At 42.6% G+C, this 24548-nt stretch overlaps 1 protein-coding gene across 6 annotated transcripts in view; it reads right to left on the reverse strand.

Moving 5' to 3' along the window:
• STK32B (serine/threonine kinase 32B) overlaps window positions 1–24548 on the reverse strand; it is a 448182-nt gene that overhangs the window by 158408 nt on the left and 265226 nt on the right. For 5 of the 6 annotated variants that reach the window (XM_019026105.4, XM_019026104.4, XM_019026107.4 and 2 more), the window contains exon 4: window positions 12205–12378. In XM_019026105.4, the coding sequence (XP_018881650.1) occupies window positions 12205–12378 (174 nt within the window). The remainder of the gene's footprint in view (window positions 1–12204; window positions 12379–24548) is intronic. The other variant, XM_055384435.2, reaches the window with a different exon arrangement.

A 24548-nucleotide genomic window follows, 5' to 3' on the forward strand; every position in this document is an offset into this window, starting at 1 on the left:
ATCTTTAATCCATCTTGAATTATGTTGGTGGGAGTGTAAACTAGTTCAACCATTGTGGAAAACAGTGTGGCGATTCCTCAGGGATCTAGAGCTAGAAATACCATTTGACCCAGCCATCCCATTACTGGGTATATACCCAAAGGATTATAAATCATGCTGCTATAAAGACACATGCACACGTATGTTTATTGCAGCATTATTCACAATAGCAAAGACTCGGAACCAACCCAAATGTCCAACAATGATAGACTGGATTTAGAAAATGTGGCACATATACACCATGGAATACTATGCAGCCATAAAAAATGATGAGTTCATGTCCTTTGTAGGGACATGGATGAAGCTGGAAACCATCATTCTCAGCAAACTATTGCAAGGACAAAAAACCAAACACCACATGTTCTCACTCATAGGTGGGAATTGAACAATGAGAACACACAGACACAGGAAGGGGAACATCACACACTGGTGCCTGTCGTGGGGGAGGGGGGAGGGATAGCATTAGGAGATATACCTAATGTTAAATGACGAGTTAATCGGTGCAGCACACCCACATGTCACATGTATATATATATAACAAACCTGAAGGTTGTGCACATGTACCCTAAAACTTAAAGTATTTAAAAAAAAAGAATATTTGGTCAGAAAAGTTCTAGGAAGCAGTTCAGGATATCAATATTGATTTATTAAATGTGAACTTCTATTGTCAAGTAATTTCAAGTAAGGTAGGCTCTTACTTTATTATTTCTTCACTGATCTAACAAATAGTTCTAAAGCACTTACTATGTGCCAGGCATTATATTAGGTGTTGAAGATACGAAGATGAACAAGGTAGAAAAAGTGCCTACCCTTAGAGAATTTACAGACTAGGCAGGTGATATAGTCTGGATGTGCATCCCTGCCCAAATCCCATGTTGATATGTAATTTCCAGTGTTGGAGGTGGGGCCTGCTGGGAGGTGATTGGATCCTGGGGAGAGATTTCTCATGAATGGTTTAGCACCATCTCCTTGGTGCTGTCCTTTTGATAGTCAGTAAATTATCACAAGACCTGCTTGTTCAAAAGTGTATGGCCAATTGTTCTCATTGTTCAGTTCCCAACCATGAGTGAGAAAACAAGGTGTTTGGTTTTCTGTCCCTGCGATAGTTTGCTCAGAATGATGGTTTCCAGCTTCATCTATGTCCCTACAAAGGACATGAACTCATCCTTTTTTATGGCTGCATAGTATTCCATGGTGTATATGTGCCACATTTTCTTAATCCAGTCTACCATTGATGGATATTTGGGTTGGTTCCAAGTCTTTGCTATTGTGAATAGTGACACAATAAACATACATGTGCATGTGTCTTTATAGTAGCATGATTTATAATCCTTTGGGTATATACCTGGTAATGAAATCACTGGTGACCCAGTGGTGTTTCTAGTTCTAGATCCTTGAGGAATCGCCACACTGTCTTCCATAATGGTTGAACTAGTTTACACTCCCACCAACAGTGTAAAACCGTTCCTATATCTCCGCATCCTCTCCAGCACCTGTTGTTTCCTGACTTTTGCCATCACACACTGGGGCCTGTCTTGGAGTAGGGGGAGAGGGGAGGGATAGCATTAGGAGAAATACCTGATATAAATGATGAGTTAATGGGTGCAGCACACCAACATGGCACATGTATACATATATAACAAACCTGAAGGTTGTGCACATGTACCCTAGAATTTAAAGTATTTAAAAAAAAAGTGTATAGCACCTCCCCTGTCTCCTTTGCTCCTGCTCTGGCCATGTAATGTGCCTGCTCCCCCTTTACCTTCCACCATGATTGCAGGTTTCCTGAGGCCTCCCCAGAAGCCGAACAGATGCCAGCAGCATGCTTCCCATGCAGCCCGCAGAACCAAGAGCTAATTAAGCCTCTTTTCTTTATAAACTTCTTTTCTTTATAAATTACTCAGTCTCATGTATTTCTTTATAGCAATGCAAGAACAGCCTAATATAGCAAATTTATTCCTTGGTTGCCTAGATGTAAGTTACCGACGAAATCATTATCAATTAGGATTGCATGCCAGGAAGAAAGTAGACAAAATGCTTTGGGAAAGTATGTGATGAGGAATAAAGTGAGAACCTAGCTAGATAAAATGTGGTCAGGGACACTCAGTGAAGAAGTGAGCATCTGTTTCCTGTTTTGGGTATCCATGAATAATTAGCGGATGTGACTGTGAACAGGACATAACCCTACTTTTGCTTTTGCATCTGGGGAGGCAACAAGGTGTAGTGGAGAGAGCCTTTTACTACAAGTCACGTTCCAGTTAAAAGCTCCAATTCCACTGCTAACTAGCTGTGTGACCTTGGGTTAGAGGCTTAGCTCCCAGAAATGCCTGCTGCCTCATCCACACCATGGTAACAGTGCCTTCCTCTGGGGCGGATGTGAGGAGTCGATGAAATCCATATGTGCTCATTTGTATGTTAATATATGCAGGCATTCACTCTATGAGCATTTTGTAAACAGTTCAGTGCAATTTGAACAATAAGGGAGCTGTATGCTCAATGGTCATCAGCATGAGATCTGGGATTTGAACGCCTTGTTTCAAAGCCAGGGTTCCACGACCTGCCAGCTGTGTGTCCTGGGGCAAATCACCCAATCTCTCTGCAAAATGGGGTCATTATACTACCTAGCTCATTTTATTGCTGTGAGGATTAAATGAGATATTTGTATATGTGCATGTATGTGAGTGTGTCTATTATATATGTGTGGGTGTTTATAAATATTTATATATACTATATGTGTACATACACATGCATATACCCCATGTGCATATATACACATATGCAAACACATGAATGTATATGTATATAGTTTAAAGTAGTGTCAACACATTTTAATAAACTTGATTCATTGTTTAATAAACTTGATTGTCACTGTTGTTATTTATTTAGTTTTGTACACCCTGGATACCTAGCCAAGGAATCCTGCCTTGGATGAAGATCCATCTTGGGATGCACTTCTAGAACCTTCAGAAAGATCATTCTCAATGACAAGTTAGACCATGTCACTCCCAAGCTTCAACCCATCAATAAATGAGAAAAGCAGGGTCTGTTAGGGTGTGCTCCCTACCACCCTTGACCCTTGCAATACAGGCTCCACCCACCTGGGGCCTCTCAAGTTTGGGCCCTTCTGCCCAGTGCCTTCTGCATTCCTTTTCCTAGTTCTAATTCCTAATTAACCTACAAATCACAGACCAACTGTGGCAGAGGAAGCCTTACTTACCAACTCGGCCCCTGCCCTACTCCCCAGTTCAGGCTGGCTGGGCACCCCTCCCTGAAGCTCCCACTGGTGCTGTGTAGTGCTCTGTCATGGTCATCATCCTCGGCTGCAATCATTTGTGGGGGTGCCTGTTCCACCCAGAAAGTTGAGTCCCATTCATCATTTTCTTCCCAGGAGCTGGTACACAGCCTGGCCCAGATGGGCGTTTAAAGTATGAAGGGCCAATTCAAATGCTATGAAAAGTAAATCTTATAATTGCTTTAAAACAATTTGTTTTGGACTGACAGTGGTATTTCCTTGCTTGGGCACTACTGAAGTCACTGGGCTATGCCCTAAAATACCTTTTGCTTTCTAAAGATCTATAACACCACCCTCAAAGGATAGAGTTTCGTCACCCAGAGTATATAGGAAACACTGAACATCAGATTTCAAAGCCAGTTCCCCCAGACAGAGGAAATAAGAATGAGGCATCTAAAAGAAGCCAGGCACAGATAAATTCTTTATGAACATTTTCTCATAAAATTTGCATAACAGCCCAAGAAGTAGGTTTAATCAGGAGCATTTTTCAGATTAGAAAATCGAGGTCCAAAAAGTTGAGCAGAGTTTAGTAGCCCACCTAAGCCCAATGAGATGGAAGATAAATATCCTTGACAATCCAACCAAGGCTTGCATTTGTGGGATAATTCCTCCACTTCCAAGTGTGGCTACTTTGAAAGAAGCAACACTCATCTGAGGGTATAAATACGGCACTGAAAGTTTCTGGTACACACGCAGTGGAGGATTCATAAATTCAGCTCTTGAATTGATGCAAAACATTGCACAGCATTTCCATACATCCTTACACATGGTTGTGTTCAGATACACAGTTTCAAATCTACACATACACTCATTGAAAGGGGGATTTATGAACCATAAGGAAGGGGGTAAAAAAGGCTGACTCAAATCTCTGCCAACTTTATAATTTTAGAATTGGGAAGGTAATTCAACTGCAGTAGTCAGGGTTCTCCAGAAAAACAAAAGACATAGAATTTAGATATACATACATAACAGAGATTTATCATGGGAATTGGCTCCCGTGGTTTTGGAGGCTGAGAAGTCCTATAATCTGCTATCTGCAAGCTGGAGACCCAGGACAGCAAGTGGTGTAATTCAGTTCAAGTATGAAGGCCTGAGAAATTGGAGGCCATTAGTGTAAGTCCCAGTCTAAGACTGAAAGCCCAAAAACCTGGAGCAGTGATGACTGAGGACAGGAGAAGATGGATGATTCAGTCAAGTAGAAAGAGTGAATGGCTCTAATTTTTCATTCTATTCAGGCCCTCAGAGGAATCGTTGATGCCCACGACATTGGGGAGGGCCATCTGCTTCATGCAGTTCACTTATTCAAATGCTGGTCTCCTTTGGAAGCATCCTCACAGACACACTCAGAAGTAATGTTTCACCAGCACTCTGGGCATCCTTTAGCCCAGTCAAATTGACACAGAAAATTAATCATCACACATTTGCCTAGTAGACTTTAAAATATTCCCATAAATTACTGGATAGCTCCTTTTCCCCAGGGTAGATGTGGAATCTAAGAGCAGATGACCTCTACCAGAGGAATATTTGAGAATGACTTAAAATTTTTTCTGAAATCTGGTGAATCATAATGAAATGGCTCCAGCCAGCCATGCTGTCACGCAATGGTTCCATTTCCTGCCTTGTTCATCCCTGGCTCAGCTCTGAAACATCGGCATTTATCTCACCAATGTCCACATGACTTAGTGTCTCAGGGAATTTGGACACATGGATCATCTATCTATTGCACTCTAGTTCATGAATGGCTACAGTAATTCATGAATGACACATATACAACTGATCTGTAAAGAACTCTTTCAGCACCTTCAAAGAAGCCCAATCAAGGAACAGAAGCATACTCTATCCTGGTGTGACCTTCTTTAGGAAGTACAGCATCGCATTTAAAAGCACAGATTCCAGAACCAGAATGCCTGCATTCATTCAAAAACTAGTGAATGACTGAGTGAATGAACAGTTGTGTATTACACTGAACAATATCTTTACTACTACTATTCTCCTTCTCCTTCTTCATTTTGCTGTGTTTGTTTCTGTTATTTGTATCAAAGTTATATGCAAATAGTTCAAAGAGCCAATAGTTTTGCAAGTTTTGTTACAATACAACAATCCCTATCACTTTCTTTTACAAACACATTTTGTTACAACAGCATTAATCCTACCACTTTCTCCCCCATTTATCCTTCTCTATCCACTCATCTGTTCCAGGTTATAATTTTGGTATCTAACTCCTTAACTCTAAATGATAGACTTCTAATGACTCCTTCACTTTCAAACTCCAGGCTTTCCCTGGAGACTGGACTTCCTACTAGGGAAGACAAAGATTTAGCCATCTTTCTCCAATCCCAGGAGACTCAGTCATCCTTCCTATTTCCCCAGTTTCTCAATGGAGTATAATTGAGTTTTTGGTTAGATTTTCAGGGTTTAGGTGATAGGATTAGGTATTATATACAGAGCTGACTCATTTAGTAAGCTGTACTCTACACAGATGTTGTCCTGTACAACATTTTCCTTCCCTAAAATGAATAATGTTATTTTTACTGTTTTTTTTTCCTGAACCTCTCATAACTCAACTTCAGATTCTTTACCAGCTAAATAAATCTCTCAAGGCCAGGTGCATCAGGAATTCTATCAGATCACTTTTCCTGAAGAAGTCTCTCCCAGGGTCTCTGATCCATGCTAATCAGAACTGGTCATGGTATACATGTGAGGCACAACTGATATCCCATCAGCATCATCCTGGAGTTTTCCTACGCCTATCTGCTTTGCTGGAGTTCCAGCTTTCTGTATTCCATTTCTTTATCCTCTTCGATTCATTCATTCATTTTGGAGTCCATCTCATTTTCCTAGTATTTGAGAAAAGGTATATGGGAGGACCACTTTTTGAGACCTGGAACTGGGGAAAATGTATACCCTCACACACGGCTGAATAGCGTGTCTGCGCTGCCTTCTAGCATTTAAGAAATTAAAAACTGTCTGGGCACTGTGGCTCACACCTATAATCCTAGCACTTTAAGAGGCCAAGGTGGGTGGACTGCTTGAGCTCAGGAGTATGAGACCACCCCGGGTAACGTGCTGAAACCCTGTTTTTACAAAAAAATACAAAAAAAAAAAAATTGGCCAGGGATGGTGGTGTGTGCTTATGGTCCCAGCTACTTAGCAGGCTGAGGTGGGAGGATCACTTGAGCCCAGAAGGTTGAGGCTGCAGTGAGCCATGATCGTACCACTGCACTCTAGCCTGAACGACAGCAAAACTCTGTCTCAAGAAACAGAAAACAAAAACAAAAACAAAAGAAATTCAAAACTATTCTGATTCTTCAGCCTCTATGACCTGTGGCTCTTCTCTGGAAGCTTATCAGATCTGACATTTGTTTTGGTATGTGTCTGTTTCTAGCCATTGCTCCGTGCCCTTCGTAGGCTCTCTCAATATAGAAAATCATGTATTTCAGGTCTGGGAGATTGTTCTTTCATTGTTTCATTGATGATTTCTTCCTCTATGTTTTCTCTTTATTGTTTCTTGTGTTGAAATCTGTAGGTTCTTTAACTTTGCTTTGTCTCGTATTTTCTTTTTGTCTTTTTACTCTACTTTATAGAAAAGTATAAAGACTTTATCTTCCAGCATATATTTTGAATTCTTTAAGTTTCTGCTTTCACAATTTTGATTCATAAGAGCTCTGATGTTTATTCCATGAATTTAAAAAAATGCTATTTCTTGTTTCACACATGCAAAATTCTTCTTTTATCGTCTGAACATACTGATCATAGTTATTTTGATGTTTCCAGAGTCACTGTTTAACCTAAGCTTTATTATTTTTTTCTATTTGGTTGTTCGGATCCTGATGTTCAAGTTAGAAGATTTCCCTGGATGTCTGATAATCCTATGATGTCATTAACTTAATTGGGAGCTGATAATGAAGGAATAGGGCTTCTTTACTATAACCTACACTCTAAGGTGTCCTGGAAAACCTTTGATGGCACAATCTCTTTCCTTTGGGCTCAGTCACATTCCCATTGAAATCACTTGAGTTCCCTGTGTAGAGGATGAAGGCATAAAGACACCATTCTTTGATCTCAGTTGTGTGTGTGTGGGTGGGTGTGTGGGTGTCATTTCAGCATCTAGTATGTATATGTTCAGATAATATTGCCATTGTTAGTACAGTATCCCAACCCAGGCAGGCTTGATGTCCTTTAGCCCAGGCACTCTCCATTTTACCCTCATTAGCAGAATAACCTTTAGTCTTACTTTTGGGTAAGGAAGGGGGCAACCACCTGGCTCTGCAGAGTTGGGAAAGAGGTCTCTGTTCTCAATACTACTTAAGTTTTCAGCACCACACCACACCTATTCCAAAATTGACCACATAGTTGGAAGTAAAGCTCTCCTCAGCAAATGTAAAAGAATAGAAATTATAACAAACTGTCTCTCAGACCACAGTGCAATCAAACTACAACTCAGGATGAAGAAACTCACTCAAAACTGCTCAACTACATGGAAAATGAACAACCTGCTCCTGAATGACTACCGGGTACATAACGAAATGAAGGCAGAAATAAAGATGTTCTTTGAAACCAACGAGAACAAAGACACAACATACCAGAATCTCTGGGACACATTCAAAGCAGTGCGTAGAGGGAAATTTATAGCACTCACTGCCCACAAGAGAAAGCAGGAAAGATCCAAAATTGACACCCTAACATCACAATTAAAAGAACTAAAAAAGCAAGAGCAACCACATTCAAAAGCTAGCAGAAGGCAAGAAATAACTAAAATCAGAGCAGAACTGAAGGAAAGAGAGACACAAAAAACCCTTCAAAAAATTAATGAATCCAGGAGCTGGGTTTTTGAAAGGATCAACAAAATTGATAGACTGCTAGCAAGACTAATAAAGAAAAAAAGAAGAATCAAATAGATGCAATAAAAAATGATAAAGGGGATATCATCACTGATCCCACAGAAATACAAACTACCATCAGAGAATAGTACAAACAACTCTACACAAATAAACTAGAAAATCTCGAAGAAATGGATAAATTCCTCGACACATACACCCTCCCAAGACTAAACAAGGAAGAAGTTGAATCTCTGAATAGACCAATAACAGGAGCTGAAATTGTGGCAATAATCAATAGCTTACCAACTAAAAAGGGTCCAGGACCAGATGGATTCACAGCCAAATTCTACCAGAGGTACAAGGAGGAACTGGTACCATTCCTTCTGAAGCTATTTCAATCAATAGAAAAAGAGGGAATCCTCCTTAACTCATTTTATGAGACCAGCATCATCCTGATACCAAAGCCGGGCAGAGACACAACCAAAAAAGAGAATTTTAGACCAATATCCTTGATGAACATTGATGCAAAAATCCTCAATAAAATACTGGCAAACCGAATCCAGCAGCACATCAAAAAGCTTATCCACCACGATCAAGTGGGCTTCATCCCTGAGATGCAAGGCTGGTTCAATATACGCAAATCAATAAATGTAATCCAGCATATAAACAGAACCAAAGACAAAAACCACATGATTATCTCAATAGATGCAGAAAAGGCCTTTGACAAAATTCAACAACCCTTCATGCTAAAAACTCTCAATAAATTCGGTATTGATGGGACGTACCTCAAAATAATAAGAGCTATCTATGACAAACCCACAGCCAATATCATACTGAATGGACAAAAACTGGAAGCATTCCCTTTGAAAACTGGCACAAGACACGGATGCCCTCTCTCACCACTCCTATTAACATAGTGTTGGAAGTTCTGGCCAGGGCAATTAGGCAGGAGAAGGAAATAAAGGGTATTCAATTAGGAAAAGAGGAAGTCAAATTGTCCCTGTTTGCAGATGACATGATTGTATATCTAGAAAACCCCATTGTCTCAGCCCAAAATCTCCTTAAGCTGATAAGCAACTTCAGCAAAGTCTCAGGATACAAAATCAATGTACAAAAATCACAAGCATTCTTATACACCAATACCAGACAAACAGAGAGCCAAATCATGAGTGAATTACCATTCACAATTGCTTCAAAGACAATAAAATACTTAGGAATCCAACTTACAAGGGACATGAAGGACCTCTTCATGGAGAACTACAAACCACTGCTCAATGAAATAAAAGAGGATACAAACAAATGGAAGAACATTCCATGCTCATGGGTAGGAAGAATCAACATCGTGAAAATGGCCATACTGCCCAAGGTAATTTATAGATTCTATGCCATCCCCATCAAGCTACCAATGACTTTCTTCACAGAATTGGAAAAAAACTACTTTAAAGTTCATATGGAACCAAAAAAGAGCCCGCATCGCCAAGTCAATCCTAAGCCAAAAGAACAAAGCTGGAGGCATCATGCTACCTGACTTCAAACTATACTACAAGGTTACGGTAACCAAAACAGAATGCAACTGGTACCAAAACAGAGATATAGATCAATGGAACAGAACAGAGCCCTCAGAAATAATGCCGCATATCTACAGCTATCTGATCTTTGACAAACCTGAGAAAAACAAGCAATGGGGAAAGGATTCCCTACTTAATAAATGGTGCTGGGAAAACTGGCTAGCCATATGTAGAAAGCTGAAACTGGATCCCTTCCTTACACCTTATACAAAAATTAATTCAAGAAGGATTAAAGACTTAAACGTCAGACCTGAAACCATAAAAACTCTAGAAGAAAACCTAGGCATTACCATTCAGGACATAGGCATGGGCAAGGACTTCGTGTCTAAAACACCAAAAGCAATGGCAACGAAAGACAAAATTGACAAATGGGATCTCATTAAACTAAAGAGCTTCTGCACAGCAAAAGAAACTACCATCAGAGTGAACAGGCAACCTACAAAATCAGAGAAAATTTTCGCAACCTACTCATCTGACAAAGGGCTAATATCCAGAATCTACAATGAACTCAAACACATTTACAAGAAAAAAACAAACAACCCCATCAAAAAGTGGGCAAAGGACATGAACAGACACTTCTCAAAAGAAGACATTTATGCAGCTAAAAGACACATGAAAAAATGCTCACCATCACTGGCCATCAGAGAAATGCAAATCAAAACCACAATGAGATACCATCTCACACCAGTTAGAATGGCAATCATTAAAAAGTCAGGAAACAACAGGTGCTGGAGAGGATGTGGAGAAATTGGAATGCTTTTACACTGTTGGTGGGACTGTAAACTAGTTCAACCATTGTGGAAGACAGTGTGGCGATTCCTCAGGGATCTAGAACTAGAAATACCATTTGACCCAGCCATCCCATTACTGGGTATATACCCAAAGGACTATAAATCATGCTGTTAGAAAGACACACGCACACATATGTTTATCGCGGCACTATTCACAATAGCAAAGACTTGGAACCAACCCAAATGTCCAACAATGATAGACTGGATTAAGAAAATGTGGCACATATACACCATGGAATACTATGCAGCCATAAAAAATGATGAGTTTATGTCCTTTTTGGGACACGGATGAAATTGGAAATCATCATTCTGAGTAAACTATCGCAAGGACAAAAAACCAAACACCGCATGTTCTCACTCATAGATGGGAACTGAACAATGAGAACACACGGACACGGGAAGGGGAACATCACACTCTGGGGACTGTTGTGGGGTGGAGGGAGGGGGGAGGGATAGCATTAGGAGATATATCTAATGCTAAATGACGAGTTAATGGGTGCAGCACACCAGCATGGCACATGTATACATATGTAACTAACCTGCACATTGTGCACATGTACCCTAAAACTTAAAGTATAATAATAATAAAATAAAATAAAAATAAAAATAAAAAGAAGTTTCAACAATTCGCCTTATTATAGCCTCTTTTCACCAACTGCCCCCATCCCATAGATACCAGGTGCTGCCAGTTCCTGAGCTTTTGGGGAATTCTTTAGCATCTATTAGTTATTGACTCTCCCCAGTAGCAACATTAAATTCAGTTTCCCGTTTGCTAAGTCATCGATCACTCTACATCTTTCTTTCCAGCTTCCCCCATGTTTTGACTATAGTCCCCTTTCAGTGTTCCCTATCTTCATAACTTTATCACTTTTCAAACATTCCTTACTGTCATTTAATGGAGTTTAACAAGGGAAAAATTTAGATGTATATGGTTAATCTGTCATCTTTACCTAGAAGTTCAAGTCCTCATCTTTTCCAAATCTTCCAAAATTAGTTAAGTTACAAGGATATCAGCTAAGCACAGTGCAAGACCATGGGTAAACCAATTTGAAGCCTCTCACACCAGCTGCCTCTTCTGGGGTCAGTGAGAAGATTTATGAATGATACAATCACTTTCCAAAGCCTCTCATTGAGTTGCAGCTTCTGCAGGCAAAGTCACTTTGCTCACCTGTGTAGGACATGGCACTGCTGTGCATAGCAAGGAGAAGTAAGGCCCCTGAGGAGGCTACAGAAACTCAGAGCTTTTATGCAAAGCCCAGAGCCAGCACTGAGGCTTCCTAAGAGAAAGAAATCCTCCACGATGCACAGCACTGATTTCTAAGTACGGAAAAAAAGAGAGTAGAATCCCTCACACTCCCAGCTCACTAGTATAATAATGCTGCTGTAACTCTTCTGACTCGAGACAGGAGAGACAGAACGTTCCAGCTTCCCTAGGCATACTGGAGCAGAGAAGATAAGGCCAGCCACCAGCCATGTCTGTAAACAGTAGTGTACGGGTACAGGATGGGAGATGTAGGTGCTGGTTGTAGAAAACATAAAAAAATAGGAAGAAAAGTGTTCTGCTTTTTTCCCTCATGCACTACCACTTTTAAACCATGTCAAGGACAAAATTCTCTCCCCACTACTGCAGACTGCTCCTGACACCCTAGCCCATGGTCCCTCTGTCCCAGGCATCCCGCCAGCAGCCCAGCTACCTGTGGATGATGTGGTACCTCTGAAGATACTCCAGGGCCAGTGCCAGCTCACAGATGTAGAGTTTCACAGTCCCCTCTGTGAAATGCACATTCTGCTGCAGATGGTAGCGCAGGTCGCCTCCCAGGAGCAGGTCCACCACCATGAACATGTCCTCCTCATCTTGGAAGGAGTACCTAGGAGCACAGAAGGACAGAGAAGATTAGGGGTGGAGGCACCTTCAGCACCCTCAAGACCAATGCCTCCATTTTACAGAAGAGCAAACTGAGGCGCAGAGAGAGGCACTGAGTTGCCTGAGTCATGGTGCTATGGGAGTGGAGGGGAAGGGGCAAAGGCTTTCAATCCTCAGGCTGCCTCCACATTTGTTGGGGTTTACTCATTTCTTACATAGCAAAGGCAAGCAGAAGTACCCAGCATTAGTTCCCAGGCTCTGGCAGACAGATGACAGTTTAACTACTACTGGACTCCAGCACGTTTCTTCATCCGTTTTTAGCAGGTGCTTTAATTAGATGGTGTCAGTGTTCGTAGGAGCTAGCCTCCAAAGACACACTCCCCTCCCAAACACTCCCTCCATTCCCTGCATATGCATGCTGCTCTCCATATGGAGCTTGTTTCTGCAACTCTTGAATGCAGTGGTGTTATGGGACATCCAAGTCTAGGCCTTAAGGGAATGGGCAGTTTCTAATGTTTGCCTCTTGGAACCCAGCCAGATGCAAGCCACATGGAGAGGCCAAGAGAAGGAAAACCAGATCCCCAGCTGAGTTCCCAGTGACAGCCAGCACCACTGCCTGCTACGTGAGTGAGCTGCCTTGAGCATTTTGATATTCCACGGCAACCCCAGATATCACATGGAGCAGAAGAACAGCCCAGCTGAGCCCAGTTACCCTACAGAACAAGATATGATTAAATGGTGGTGTTTTTACACCATTAAGTTTTAGGGTGGTATTTTGTTTTGTTTTTGAAACAGTGGAAAATTGATACAGTACCAAATTCATTTAACAAAATGCATTTGGGCTTTCTAAGGACTGAAGAGCCAACACATAGAATCTGAGATTGTTGTTAAACAATTGTGGTATAGCATCACATCACAAACTGTTGTCAAGTTCATTGTAGATTTACAGGGTATAATAATGGAATCATGTAATATTAATCACAGAATTGCATAATGTAATCATGGAAGCTTAGACCTGTGTCTTAGATCCTCAGATATTAGACCGAATCAGCAAGGTCCTTCCCCTCACTTAACAGAACAGGAAACTGAGGCCCAGAGGGAAGAAGGGACTTGGTGAGTCATTGTAAGCGTGGGGACAAGAACCCAAATCCCCTGACTCTCACTCGCTGCAGTGTCCTGATGACCATACACTGTGGGGATGTTGCTGTAATGCACCCACACTATGTTCCAGTATCCTGGGTGTGCAGCCCTGGGGAGGGAGCCTGGTGCATGATTTGGTCCCACGACAGGCAACAGAACCACATGCTTACAGGACAGGGAAGGACCTCAAATCCCCTCCAGCTCCCATTACAGAGACTGGGGTCCAGGAAAGAGGAGATGGCTGGACACAAGTCATATCCTCTTTGTGTATCTTACCCATTGTTCATAATTGTTCAGAATTAAGGCAAGGAAGGGGGCCGTTTATTGCGTCCCCAGATCATGAATTTACCAGAGGCTTATGGAACACCTACTGTCTGATAGGCATTGGGCTACGTGCTGGGGACACTGGGACAAATAAACTGTCTTCGCCCTGGAGGCGTGCACAGTGCCCTGGGAGGGGCTGGGCTAACAGTCACTGACAATGCACGGGCTGGCATTCTAGGAGTCTTTCCAGGTTGCAGGCAAGTGTGGGAAAGGAGGAGGCCAGTGCTCCAGCAGGTGAAGGCGGGTGGGAGGAATTGGGAAAGTCTTTACCCATGAGGGGTTTACTGGGTCAGGAACGCACAGGCTGTGTGACTCAGACAGAGGAAGAAACAGCATGACCCATGGCGGGAGGCTGGATCATGGCGCAGTACCCACAACCTGCAAACAGCGGAGGGCCACCTTTGCGAGTCACCATGGTGACATGGATGGGCAGGAGTGGAGTAAGATACAGTCCCTGCTCCTCATGGAATTAGAGACTGGAACAAACCTCCCGGGATGGAATGAAGTGTCTCCTATCAGAGACTCACAGGAAGTGCTGTGATGGTGGAGGGTGCAGGGCTGAAGATGCTGTCTTTCTCCCAGGCTGTTGTGTGCTGAAAGGCCCTTCTGCTTTTCTAGGCAGAGGCACCCGGAGTACCCAGGACGTTCCCAATATTCCTGTCACAGTTTCAAGGCACTATTTCCAGAAGTTTCAGTGAGAATATTTTTGTTTGCCCAGAAAGTTTTTATTATTGTTGATATTATTAATTATTATTCTCACTCTCACTCTTGGCCTCCCAAAGTGTTGGGATTATAGGCATGAGCCACCGCGCCCGGCCACCAGCTGGACTTTAGATCTGTTTCAGGGCCAGTATAACCTCATTCATGCTCCTCCCCCTCAACAAAGAGAGGAGCATGTAAGTAACACAGCCTCGCTGGGAAGCACAGGACTACCTTGTTTTACTGCACTTCACTTCCTTACAAATTGAAGGTTTGTGGCAACCCTGCCTCCAGTAAGTCTATCAGTGTCAATTTTCCAATAGCATGTGCTCAGTTTGTATCTCTGTGTCACATTTTGGTAATTCTTGCAATATTTCAAACATTATTATATCTGCTATAGTGATCTATGATAAATGGTCTTTGATGTTACTATTACAATTGCTTTGAAGCTCCTCAAATGGCATCCATATAGCACCCAAAGCTTCATGGATAAAGGTTGGATGTGTTCTCATGCTCCACTGACCAGTAGTTTCCCATCTCTCCCTTTCTCCTTGGGCCTTTCTCTTCCCTGAGGCGTAGCAATATTGAAATTAGGCCAGTTAATAACTCTACAAAGGCCTGTAAGTGTTCAAGTGAATGGAAGAATCACACATCTCTCAGTTTACATCAAATACTAGAAATGATTAAGCCTAATGAGAAAGACATGCCAAATGCCAAGATAGGCTGAAAGCTAGACTCTTACACCATAAAGTTAGCCAAGTTATAAATGCAAAGGAAATAAAAATTGCTACTCCAATGAACACATGTAAGACATGAAAGCCAAACAGCCTTATTGCTGATAGGGAGGAAATTTTAGTGGTCTAGACAGAAGATCAAATCAGCTACAACATTCCCTTAAGACAAATCCTAATCCAGAGCAAGGCCTTAACTCTCTTCAGTTCTATGAATGCTGAGAGAAGTGAGGGAGTTGCAGAAAAAGAGCTGGAAGCTAGCAAAGGTTGGTTCATGAGGTTAAAGAAAAGAAGCCATCTCCAGAACATAAAAGCACAAGGTGAAGCAGCAGGTGTTGATGGAGAAGCTGCAGCAAGTTACCCAGAAGATCTAGCTCAGATCACTGGTGAAGGTGAATACATCAAACAGGAGATTTTCAAAGTAGAAAAAATAGCAAATAGCTTTATATTGGAAGTAGATGTCATTTAGGACTTTCATAGCTGGAGAGGAGAAGTCAATGCCTGGCTTCAAAGGGTCAAAGGACAGGCTCTCTTGCTAGGGAGGCTCTCCTGTTTTAGCAGCTGGTCACTTTAAGTTGAAGTCAATGCTCATTTACCATTTTGAAAATACCAGGGCCCTTAAGAATTATGCTAAATCTATTGCCTGTGCTCTATAAGTGGAATAAAAAACCCCAGATGACGGCACACCAGTTTACAGCAAAATTTACCAAATATTTTAGACCCAATGCTGAGACCTACTTCTCGAAAAAAAATTCCTTTCAAAATATTACCACTCTTAGTCACCCAAGAGCTCAGATGGAGATGTACAAGATTAATGTTGTTTTCATGATAAAACAACATCCATCCTGCAGCTAATGGATGAAGAAGTAATTTTGACCTTTGAGACTTATTATTTAAGAAATGCATTTTGTAAGACTATAACTGCCATAGATAGTGATTCCTTTGATGGATCTGGGCCAAGTAAATTGAAAATCTTCTGGAAAGGATTCGCCATTCTAGATTGTCATTAAGAACATTCATGATTCATGAGAAAAGGTCAAAGTACTAACATTAACAGGAGTTTGGAAGAAGTGGATTCTAACCCTCATGGATGACTATGAGGGGTTCAAGACTTCAGTGGAGGAAGGAACTGCAGATGTGGTAAAAGTAGCAAAAGTACTAGAATCAGAAGTGGAACCTGAAAATGTGACTAAATTGCTGCCATCTCACGATAAAACGTTAAGAGATGAGGAGTTGAGTTGTTTCCCCTAAGGATAAGGAAGAAACGAGCTTCTTGAGATGGAATCTGCTCCTGATGAAGGTGCTGTACACATTGTTAAAACGACACAAGAGGTTTAGAATATTACATAAGCTTAGTTGATAAAGCGGCTGTAGGATTTGAGAGGACTGACTCCACTTTTGAAAGAAGTTCTACTGTGGGCAAAATGCTATCAAACAGCACCACTTGCTATAGAGAAATATTTCATGAAGTGAAGACTCCATCATCGTGGAAAGCTTCACTGTTTTCTTATTTTAAGAAATTTTCACAGTCACCCCAACCTTCAGCAACCACCACTCTGATCAGTAAGCAGCCATCAACATTGAGGAAAGACCCTCCACCTGCAAAAAGACTGTGATTTGTTGAAAGAAGGCTCAGATGAGTGTTAGCATTGTAGCTAACAAGTATTTTAGATGAAAGTATGTACACTTTTTAGACATAATGCTGTTGCACACTGAATAGAGTACAGTGTAGTATAAACATAACTTTTAAAGGCACTAGAAAACAAAAAAATGTCAATAAGACCTGTCTAGGGAGAGAACCTGCAGAGAGGGAAGCAGGGCTGGGAGCTAAATGCAGAAACAGGCACTGTTGGAGGTACTGGCTTCCACCTAGTCAGAAGAAAGATCCATCCCTGAACTTCATATTTACATGGGCAATGACTGTTTTTATTTTTTTAAACTAAGCTACTTTACTTTGAATTTCTGTGACTTGGAACTGAGTTACAACTTTTCATGTATTTGCTACTGCATAGAAGAATATAGATGCCCCAAAAGAAAACACAGGAATCAAATATAATATGCCTACTACAGATGCACAATTTGTATTCTAATAGTTGATGGACTATTGAAACATTGCATTAATAACCAGCGAGTTCTGTACTCTCAACTCACAGCTAAACTGTCAAAGGGCATCTCATTCAGTATTCCATCAGAACTCTTTGGAGGAGCAACATGAATTTTCCGAGGGAAACTTGCATACTGGAATGAATTCTAAAGAGGAAAATCAAAATGCTAAGAGAACAATATTTTAAGCAATAATTCAGGTTGTGGCTTTTTCTCGCTGCAGATCCACATTCTTCACCAGGCCACAGACCCTACATTCCCAGAGAAACTCAATATTATTACTGGAGAACACAGAATGACCTTTCATTTATGTCTCTGTAGTTTTGCACTATTCCACAGCTTTGTGACATCGTCCCTTTTGCTTCTTCTTGTATTAGAATTAGAATTATATTCTCATAATAGTGCTGAACATTCTCATGGAAATGATGGAGATCACAAATAAGAAAGCTAAGCTCTATCACAGTAACTCTGACCTATGGAAAAATCTGGAAAATTAGACTCTCCTTGCAAGAGCAAAGAAAATTGTGTGCTGTGAAGGCCTAAATCCTGGCCTGGCTATTGCAATAGAACTGCATAAAGAATGCGATTTTCCATGTTTTATTTTTTAAAAAATTATTAATTTCCTACTTTGTTCCAGAAAGGATTCAGGTGACTTGTGAAATGTATATAACATAATAGAATTAAAAATAAGGAAGACAAAGATCAAGTCACAGAATAAAAAAGGAATCCAAGAAAATAGAATCAGGAAAAAATACCCCAATTTATGCCTCAAGATCCTGTATGCTTCCCTGAAATGGGCCATCAATGTGTCTCAAATCTCCCCAGCACACAGAGCAAAAAGAGAAACATGATCAGCTACATGATTCAGAGCTGATGTGGAAAAAAAAACAATTGTTTAGGAAAAGCAAGATTTTTGTCCTGGTACTGAAATCAGCGGGAAATTTCTTCCACTGGATTCTTATGAAGATGGTGTTCTGTAATGTGGTGAACCATGAGTCCACATAAAATAACTCTAAACACAGTAATAAGTGGAACAGGAATTTTTTGCATGATGTGCTTCAAGGTAGGCTGAAGGCATTAAAAATCCAATTTCATAGAAGCAATGCCACGTGGGGCAAAGCAATGAGGCTGTGCGTCATGCTCACGGATGAACTTTCTTCATACCAGGATAAATTTAGAGCAGAGCACGAGGTGAATGTTCTTCAGGGACTACTTCACAAAGACAGGCTCGCACACACAGCAGCAAGTACTCAGTAGGCTTCTCCCATGCATTTGGTCCTTGCAAGAAGCCAAGAATTTAGTGGGAGAAGTCGGCACATGAGTGCTCACCTGGGCTTAAGATTTCATAAGGGAGCCCAGATTTTGCTGTCATGTTAGGACAAGTCCCTGGATGGACCCACACTCTCACAATTCCACACGTTCACCCACAATATTCCTTATTCCTGGTGCACCACCTCTGTCCTCTTGTCCATCACTCACTTCTCAGCATAGTGCAGGGTTCCCAAACCCAGAGCAGTTTTGCTCCCCTGGGAACATTGGACAATGTGTAGAGACAGTTCTTGTTGTCACAATTTGGAGGGATGCTGCTGTCATCTAGTGAGTTGGAGCCAGGGATGCTGCTAAATATCCTACAATGCACAGGACGGCCTCCACCACAATCACCTACTGCAGAATGGCAACAGTGCTGAGGTTGAAAAACCCTGCTTAAGACTGATGCTCCCTCCTTTAAGAAGCCTTCCCTAACCCTGGAAACTGAGGTGGGTGACCCCCTAGTCCCTTATAATAATAACAGTTAACACTGATGTGGTGCAAATTCTGTGCCAGACACCGTTCTAAGTGCCTTATTTTCTTCTTTTTATTTTTTGAGACGGAATCTCCCTCTGTTGCCCAGGCTGGGGTGCAGTGGTGCAATCTTGGCTCACTGCAACCTCTGCCTCCTGGGTTCAAGCGATTATCCTGCCTCACCCTCCCCAGTAGCTGGGATTACAGGCCCATGCCACCACACCTGACTAGCTTTTACATTTTTAATAGTGACAAGGTTTCATCATGTTGGCCAGACTGGTCTTGAACTCCCGACCTCAAGTGATCTGCCTGCATCGGCCTCCCAAAGTGCTAGGATTACAGGTGTGAGCCACCGTGCCCGGCCTAAGTGCTTTACGTATATGCACTCATTTAATGTTCCCAACAATCCTTTGAGATAGGAGTTATTACAAACTGCCTTGGAGAGCTCAAGACCTTGAGGTTCAGAGAGATTAAGTAACATGACCAAGATGACAGCCAGGGAATGGCAGAGCTGGGACTGAGCCAAGATAGTCCATGTCCAGAACCTAGACTCTGTGCTTTATGCCCTATAGCACTTTTCCTTGTGGCCAAGTCACCATTGCTCTTCTGGTCTCTTTTCCCCGCCAGTGAACTCTGAGTGCAGGGACCTAGCTAATTCAGCACCATCCCCTGCATTTAGCACATAGCCAGGAGCATCCCACACACTCCGGAATGAATGGGCCACAAACGCCTGAAGCACCCATATTCTATGGGGCACATTGGGTCAATGATGTCTACACAAAAGTGGGGCATTGTACAGAAAAAAGACAGAGGGTAGAGGGTTGATGGGGAAGGAAGGGTGCTAGGTCCTGCTGTTTATGTCACTACCTACAGGAACCTCCTTTTTCTCTGGCCTCTTCTTGTCACAGAGACCAGGAACTCCCATTAGCCTGAGTGACTCACCAGTCTCTCCCCATAGCCGTCTCCCTCCCTTGCAGGGTGCAGAAGTGATAGACCTGATGAGCGAGTCCAGAAGAAGCAGCCGTGCTCAGCACAGTCCCCTCGGGCTCCCCCTCTGCTTCAGGACCTGCTCATAGTGGGCTTACACTCCTGTCTGCTCTCTGCAACAGCCAGGGCCTGGCTGGTGGAGGGGGACTTGCAGGTGATCACCGTTTCCTGTGCCTCGGAGGTGATTCCATTTCAGAACTCAAGAGTTAGCAAGCCGTTTTGGCTACCAATCTAAAGTGGGTTTCTCTGACTGACTGTTAGCATGAAGTGGATACTTCCACCTCCACCTGTCAGACTCCTGTCTCTCAATTAGTCCTAAAATGGAGAAGGGAGGAGAGGTGCTCTTCACAGACCCCCTGCTCATCCCTTAACACCTGTCCCAACTAACCGTGGGATGTGGGCATTATCACCCTCAATTACCCAGTGGAGGAAACCAAGGCCAAGAGAGGTTGACTGGTCCAAGGTCACTAGGTCAGTTTTCTTGGAAAGCATGTCATGTACTCAATCATCAGCCTTGGAGGCTGCTTACAAACTAAAGATCAGCCATGCCGATAACACATGAAATACATGTGAACACATATGAGGGAGGTAGTGCCTGTTGCTGGGGGAAATCTGGAGTTGGAACAGCTTGGTTCAGCTCCTCCTCTTACCTGATGAGTGACTGACTCTCCATCTCACCTTGCCCAGGGCCTGGCAAACAGTGGAGCATCCACAAACCTTGTGCAGTTGTTAAAGGTAGGGGAGGGCTGGAAAGGGAAAGGAAGAGTCTGGAGGAAACCCTAGACCTTTCTTAGTCTCCAGGCAGCACAATGCCACTTTAACTATTTGAAACAGCCACCTTTCTCCACTTCTTCCTGAGGCAAAAGTCACTGGGTGCCCAGAGATGACTCTGTGGGATGCAGAAAATCTCTGCAGCCAGGACAAGCCACATGTCTACAACACTCATCTCCTGCGTTTTTACTGTGTGGCAACTGCAGGGGCAATGAGCTGAGCATCTCCTCAGGCCACTTTCCATTCCATCTGACCTCCGAGGGGAGCAGATGGAGGGGAGGTCTCACTCACTATGCTCACCTCTAGCGATTCTTAAAAATGTAACAGCCAGCAAGAGAGGAGCTAAGAATAGCCTCATAGGCTACAGAAATCCAACAATGGAGCGCTGGACCTTCTGACAGCTCATACTGTACGAGGAAAAAAGAGCTTATCAAGCCTGACTTATGCCTGATACATGTCTTTAATAACATTCACAATGATAAGCTTATTATTATTTTTTATAGACAAGATCTTGCTGTGTTGCCCAGGCTGGTCTTGAACTCCTGTCCTCAACCAATCCTCTTGCCTTGGCCTCCCAAAGTGCTGGGATTACAGGTGCGAGCCACTGTGTTCAGCCAGCCCAACCCCCAACCCCCACTCCCACCGCTTTTTTTTTTTTAATTTGACTTGAGGCACAAGAGTCTTGAAGCCACTCAAACATGATGGCTTTCATTGTTCTTCACACTGGACTGATTCTCCTATTTCCTTCCCAGGAAGCCGAAAGACGCTGGTTAGCTTCCAATGGCCTCCCGTAGACCAAGGCGACAAGATGAGAACCTCTCGAAGCCATCCAGCACCTCCAGGCAGAGGCATTTGGGGGCAGGAGCAATCGCGTGATGAGGTGAAGGCAGGCTTCAGGTCCACGGTGCCCCCATCCCACTGGAGGGGCTTTGCAGACTGTAAAGTGCTATCTATCTGTATAAATGCAGAATATTGCTCTTGTGGCTTCATGGTTTTATTTATTTCAATCTATATCCTTCATGCTTCTAAAGAATTTGTAGTGGCTGACAAAGGACGGGTAAGACTGATAGAGGAGATAGTGGGAAAAATGTACAACGAAGGAGAGGCACACGTACTGTTCACGGGGACAGACAGTGAGCCTGAAACAGTAGCTCCAGCTCCCTTAGCAGTGGAAAGAAAGCAAAGGGCAATGCGGAATGACCAACACAGCCCTCACCACTTGATTAAATAAGATGAAGCCAAACTGCTCTTCTTGGGCCAAATTCCAAAAGACATTTATAACTTGCATTCTCTTACAAGGGGCATTGAATGAAAGAATGGGAAAGGATAAATGACAACTCACATATGCTAAGTGCTTCCTATGTACTAACCATGGTCCTAAGTGCTTTTTTTAATACCACTGACCGAGGCTCCTTGCTCTATGTGAGCTCTTTACATTGGAGATCTCACTTAATCTTCCAACACTTTGGTGTAGGCATTATTATGGCTATTTTAGAGGTTACAGAACTGATGTTCAGAAAAGCTGAGTAACTTGCCTAGAGTCGCACTCAGCTTTGCTCCAACCCCCTCCCTCTGAAATCCTTTTGCCAACCACATCTTCAAAGCCCTTTTGTACTCTCTCAAAGACCCTTCCCTTCAACTACACAGTGCATACCCTTCTGAGTCTACAGTGATGCACTTCTCATCATTCAGGATACATGCATCATCTATTGAACATAATCGACCTGTTCCTAAAAACCAGTCATTCTGTTTGAAGACACTAAGAATGTATTTCCCACTATTTAAGTGGGAAAAATTACAATGCATCACTCTTCAACCCAAATTTCTTAACCAATTTCTTAAAATACAATGTAAACACAACAAAATAGATAGGATATCCATCTGCTAATATGTCAAGTGTTTCCATTCCATCCTCATGATCAAACACTAAATATAGTTAATGATGTTTTAGTTTTGGGTTTTTGCAGTAACATGGTCTTGTTTACCCTCAGCAGTGTCTAAGACCCACATCCCTGTGGCGATAGATACTTAATGTGATTTTTCAAACTGACTACACTTGGTTCTGACATTTCACTAGTTGTATTTGAAATGTAACTTGAGACTTGACCTGATATCACATTGTTAAAAATGTTATATTGAGTTTCAAGGCTGTAATTTTTTTCAATGTAAACAATAGCTGAAAAAGTACTGATAGATACACACAGGGTTGAGCCATGTGAAATTGCCAATCCTTACCGTTTTGACTATGGAATAACAATTTCATATGGTTCAACCTAATACAGTCCATGCAGCCTTAGTAATGAAAATAAAGAGGCACTGGACCAAGAAAATGTTAAGTGCAGAGGCGTTCTGCAGGGTGAATATGCCTGAATGTTTGTTGAACACCTACTATGTACCAGGCCCTATCATGGGAGGGGGAATCATTCATCAACCAGATGTGGCCGCTCTACTCAAGGTGCTCATTGTACTCTAGGAGGGGAATGATAAGGTAGTGTAGAAACACATAGGGGAGGGACCTATCAAAAAAGGAGAGGGATTCTGAAGGGGAAGAGACGTCTAGGTAGAGTGGAGACTTGAATTGGCTCATCAGTGTCTGTTCCACCCTCCTGCAAGTGTGCTTTCCTGTAACTGCAAAGGCTAGAAATCTGCCAAGTTCATTTCACAGACTCCCTTGCAGCTAGAGTTCCTGCATGATTTAGGTTTCTCAGTAAGTTGCATCCACGTAAGACACGGCTAAGTGGGGCAAGGTCTGAGGTCTCATTCTGGGAGGCAGCTTCTCAACCACAGCAGAGGCAGCCACATCCTCTGTAGGTCAGTTCTCCCTGTGACTTTGGGCAGAGCTCTCAGAGTTTCAGCCCAAAGTCAGCTCTTCTGCCTCCCAGGGATTCTGAGAAGACATTTCATACCCTGTAACAAATCTCTTTCTTCTGAACTAACAAGACTGTATTCTCTTCCTTGAAGCTGAGCCCTGGTTGATAGAACCAGAGAAGAGCAGAGAGCAAGGACAATGGTCCAGAAATAAGGAACAGCATGAACAAAGGCTGAGAGGAGTGGTGAGCATGGATTCTAGCTCTGTATGCCTGGGGTGCGTGCTGGAGAGGGGTAAGATGGGAGTGAGGAGAAGACTCTTCAAGAAGGGCTTTGTAAGTCATGATAAGAAGTTTGGACTTTATTCTTGCACAAGGGGAAGCCACTGAGGATTTGGAAACAGGAGAAAGTCCTGGTCAGATGTGAGTTTTGGAACAGCTGCTCTGGCAGCTACATATCCGATTAGTTGGAGGACCTTTGCTTTAGGCAGGGGAGCAGTTGAGGCAATATTGCTTCATTGGTAAGCAGTGATGAGCCCTATTCAGGAGAGCACACAAACCCTTTTGAAGTGTACAGGCTCTGGAGGCAAAGTCCTAGGTTTTGGGCCCCATATCCTCATTAGTCATACAGGAATTATTGTGGTGTTTACGTCCTGGTATTTCAAAGATTTCAGGAGTTATTATGAGTCAAGGGACTGGAAAAGTGACTGACACATAATGAGTGCTTGAGAAATACTTGCTATTTTTGGCCAGGCGTGGTGGCTCACGCCTGTAATCCCAGCACTTTGGGAGGCCAAGGCGGGTGGATCACAAGGTCAGGAGATCGAGAC

Source organism: Gorilla gorilla, chromosome 3 (assembly GCF_029281585.2).
Source record: "Gorilla gorilla gorilla isolate KB3781 chromosome 3, NHGRI_mGorGor1-v2.1_pri, whole genome shotgun sequence".
NCBI lineage: Eukaryota > Metazoa > Chordata > Mammalia > Primates > Hominidae > Gorilla > Gorilla gorilla.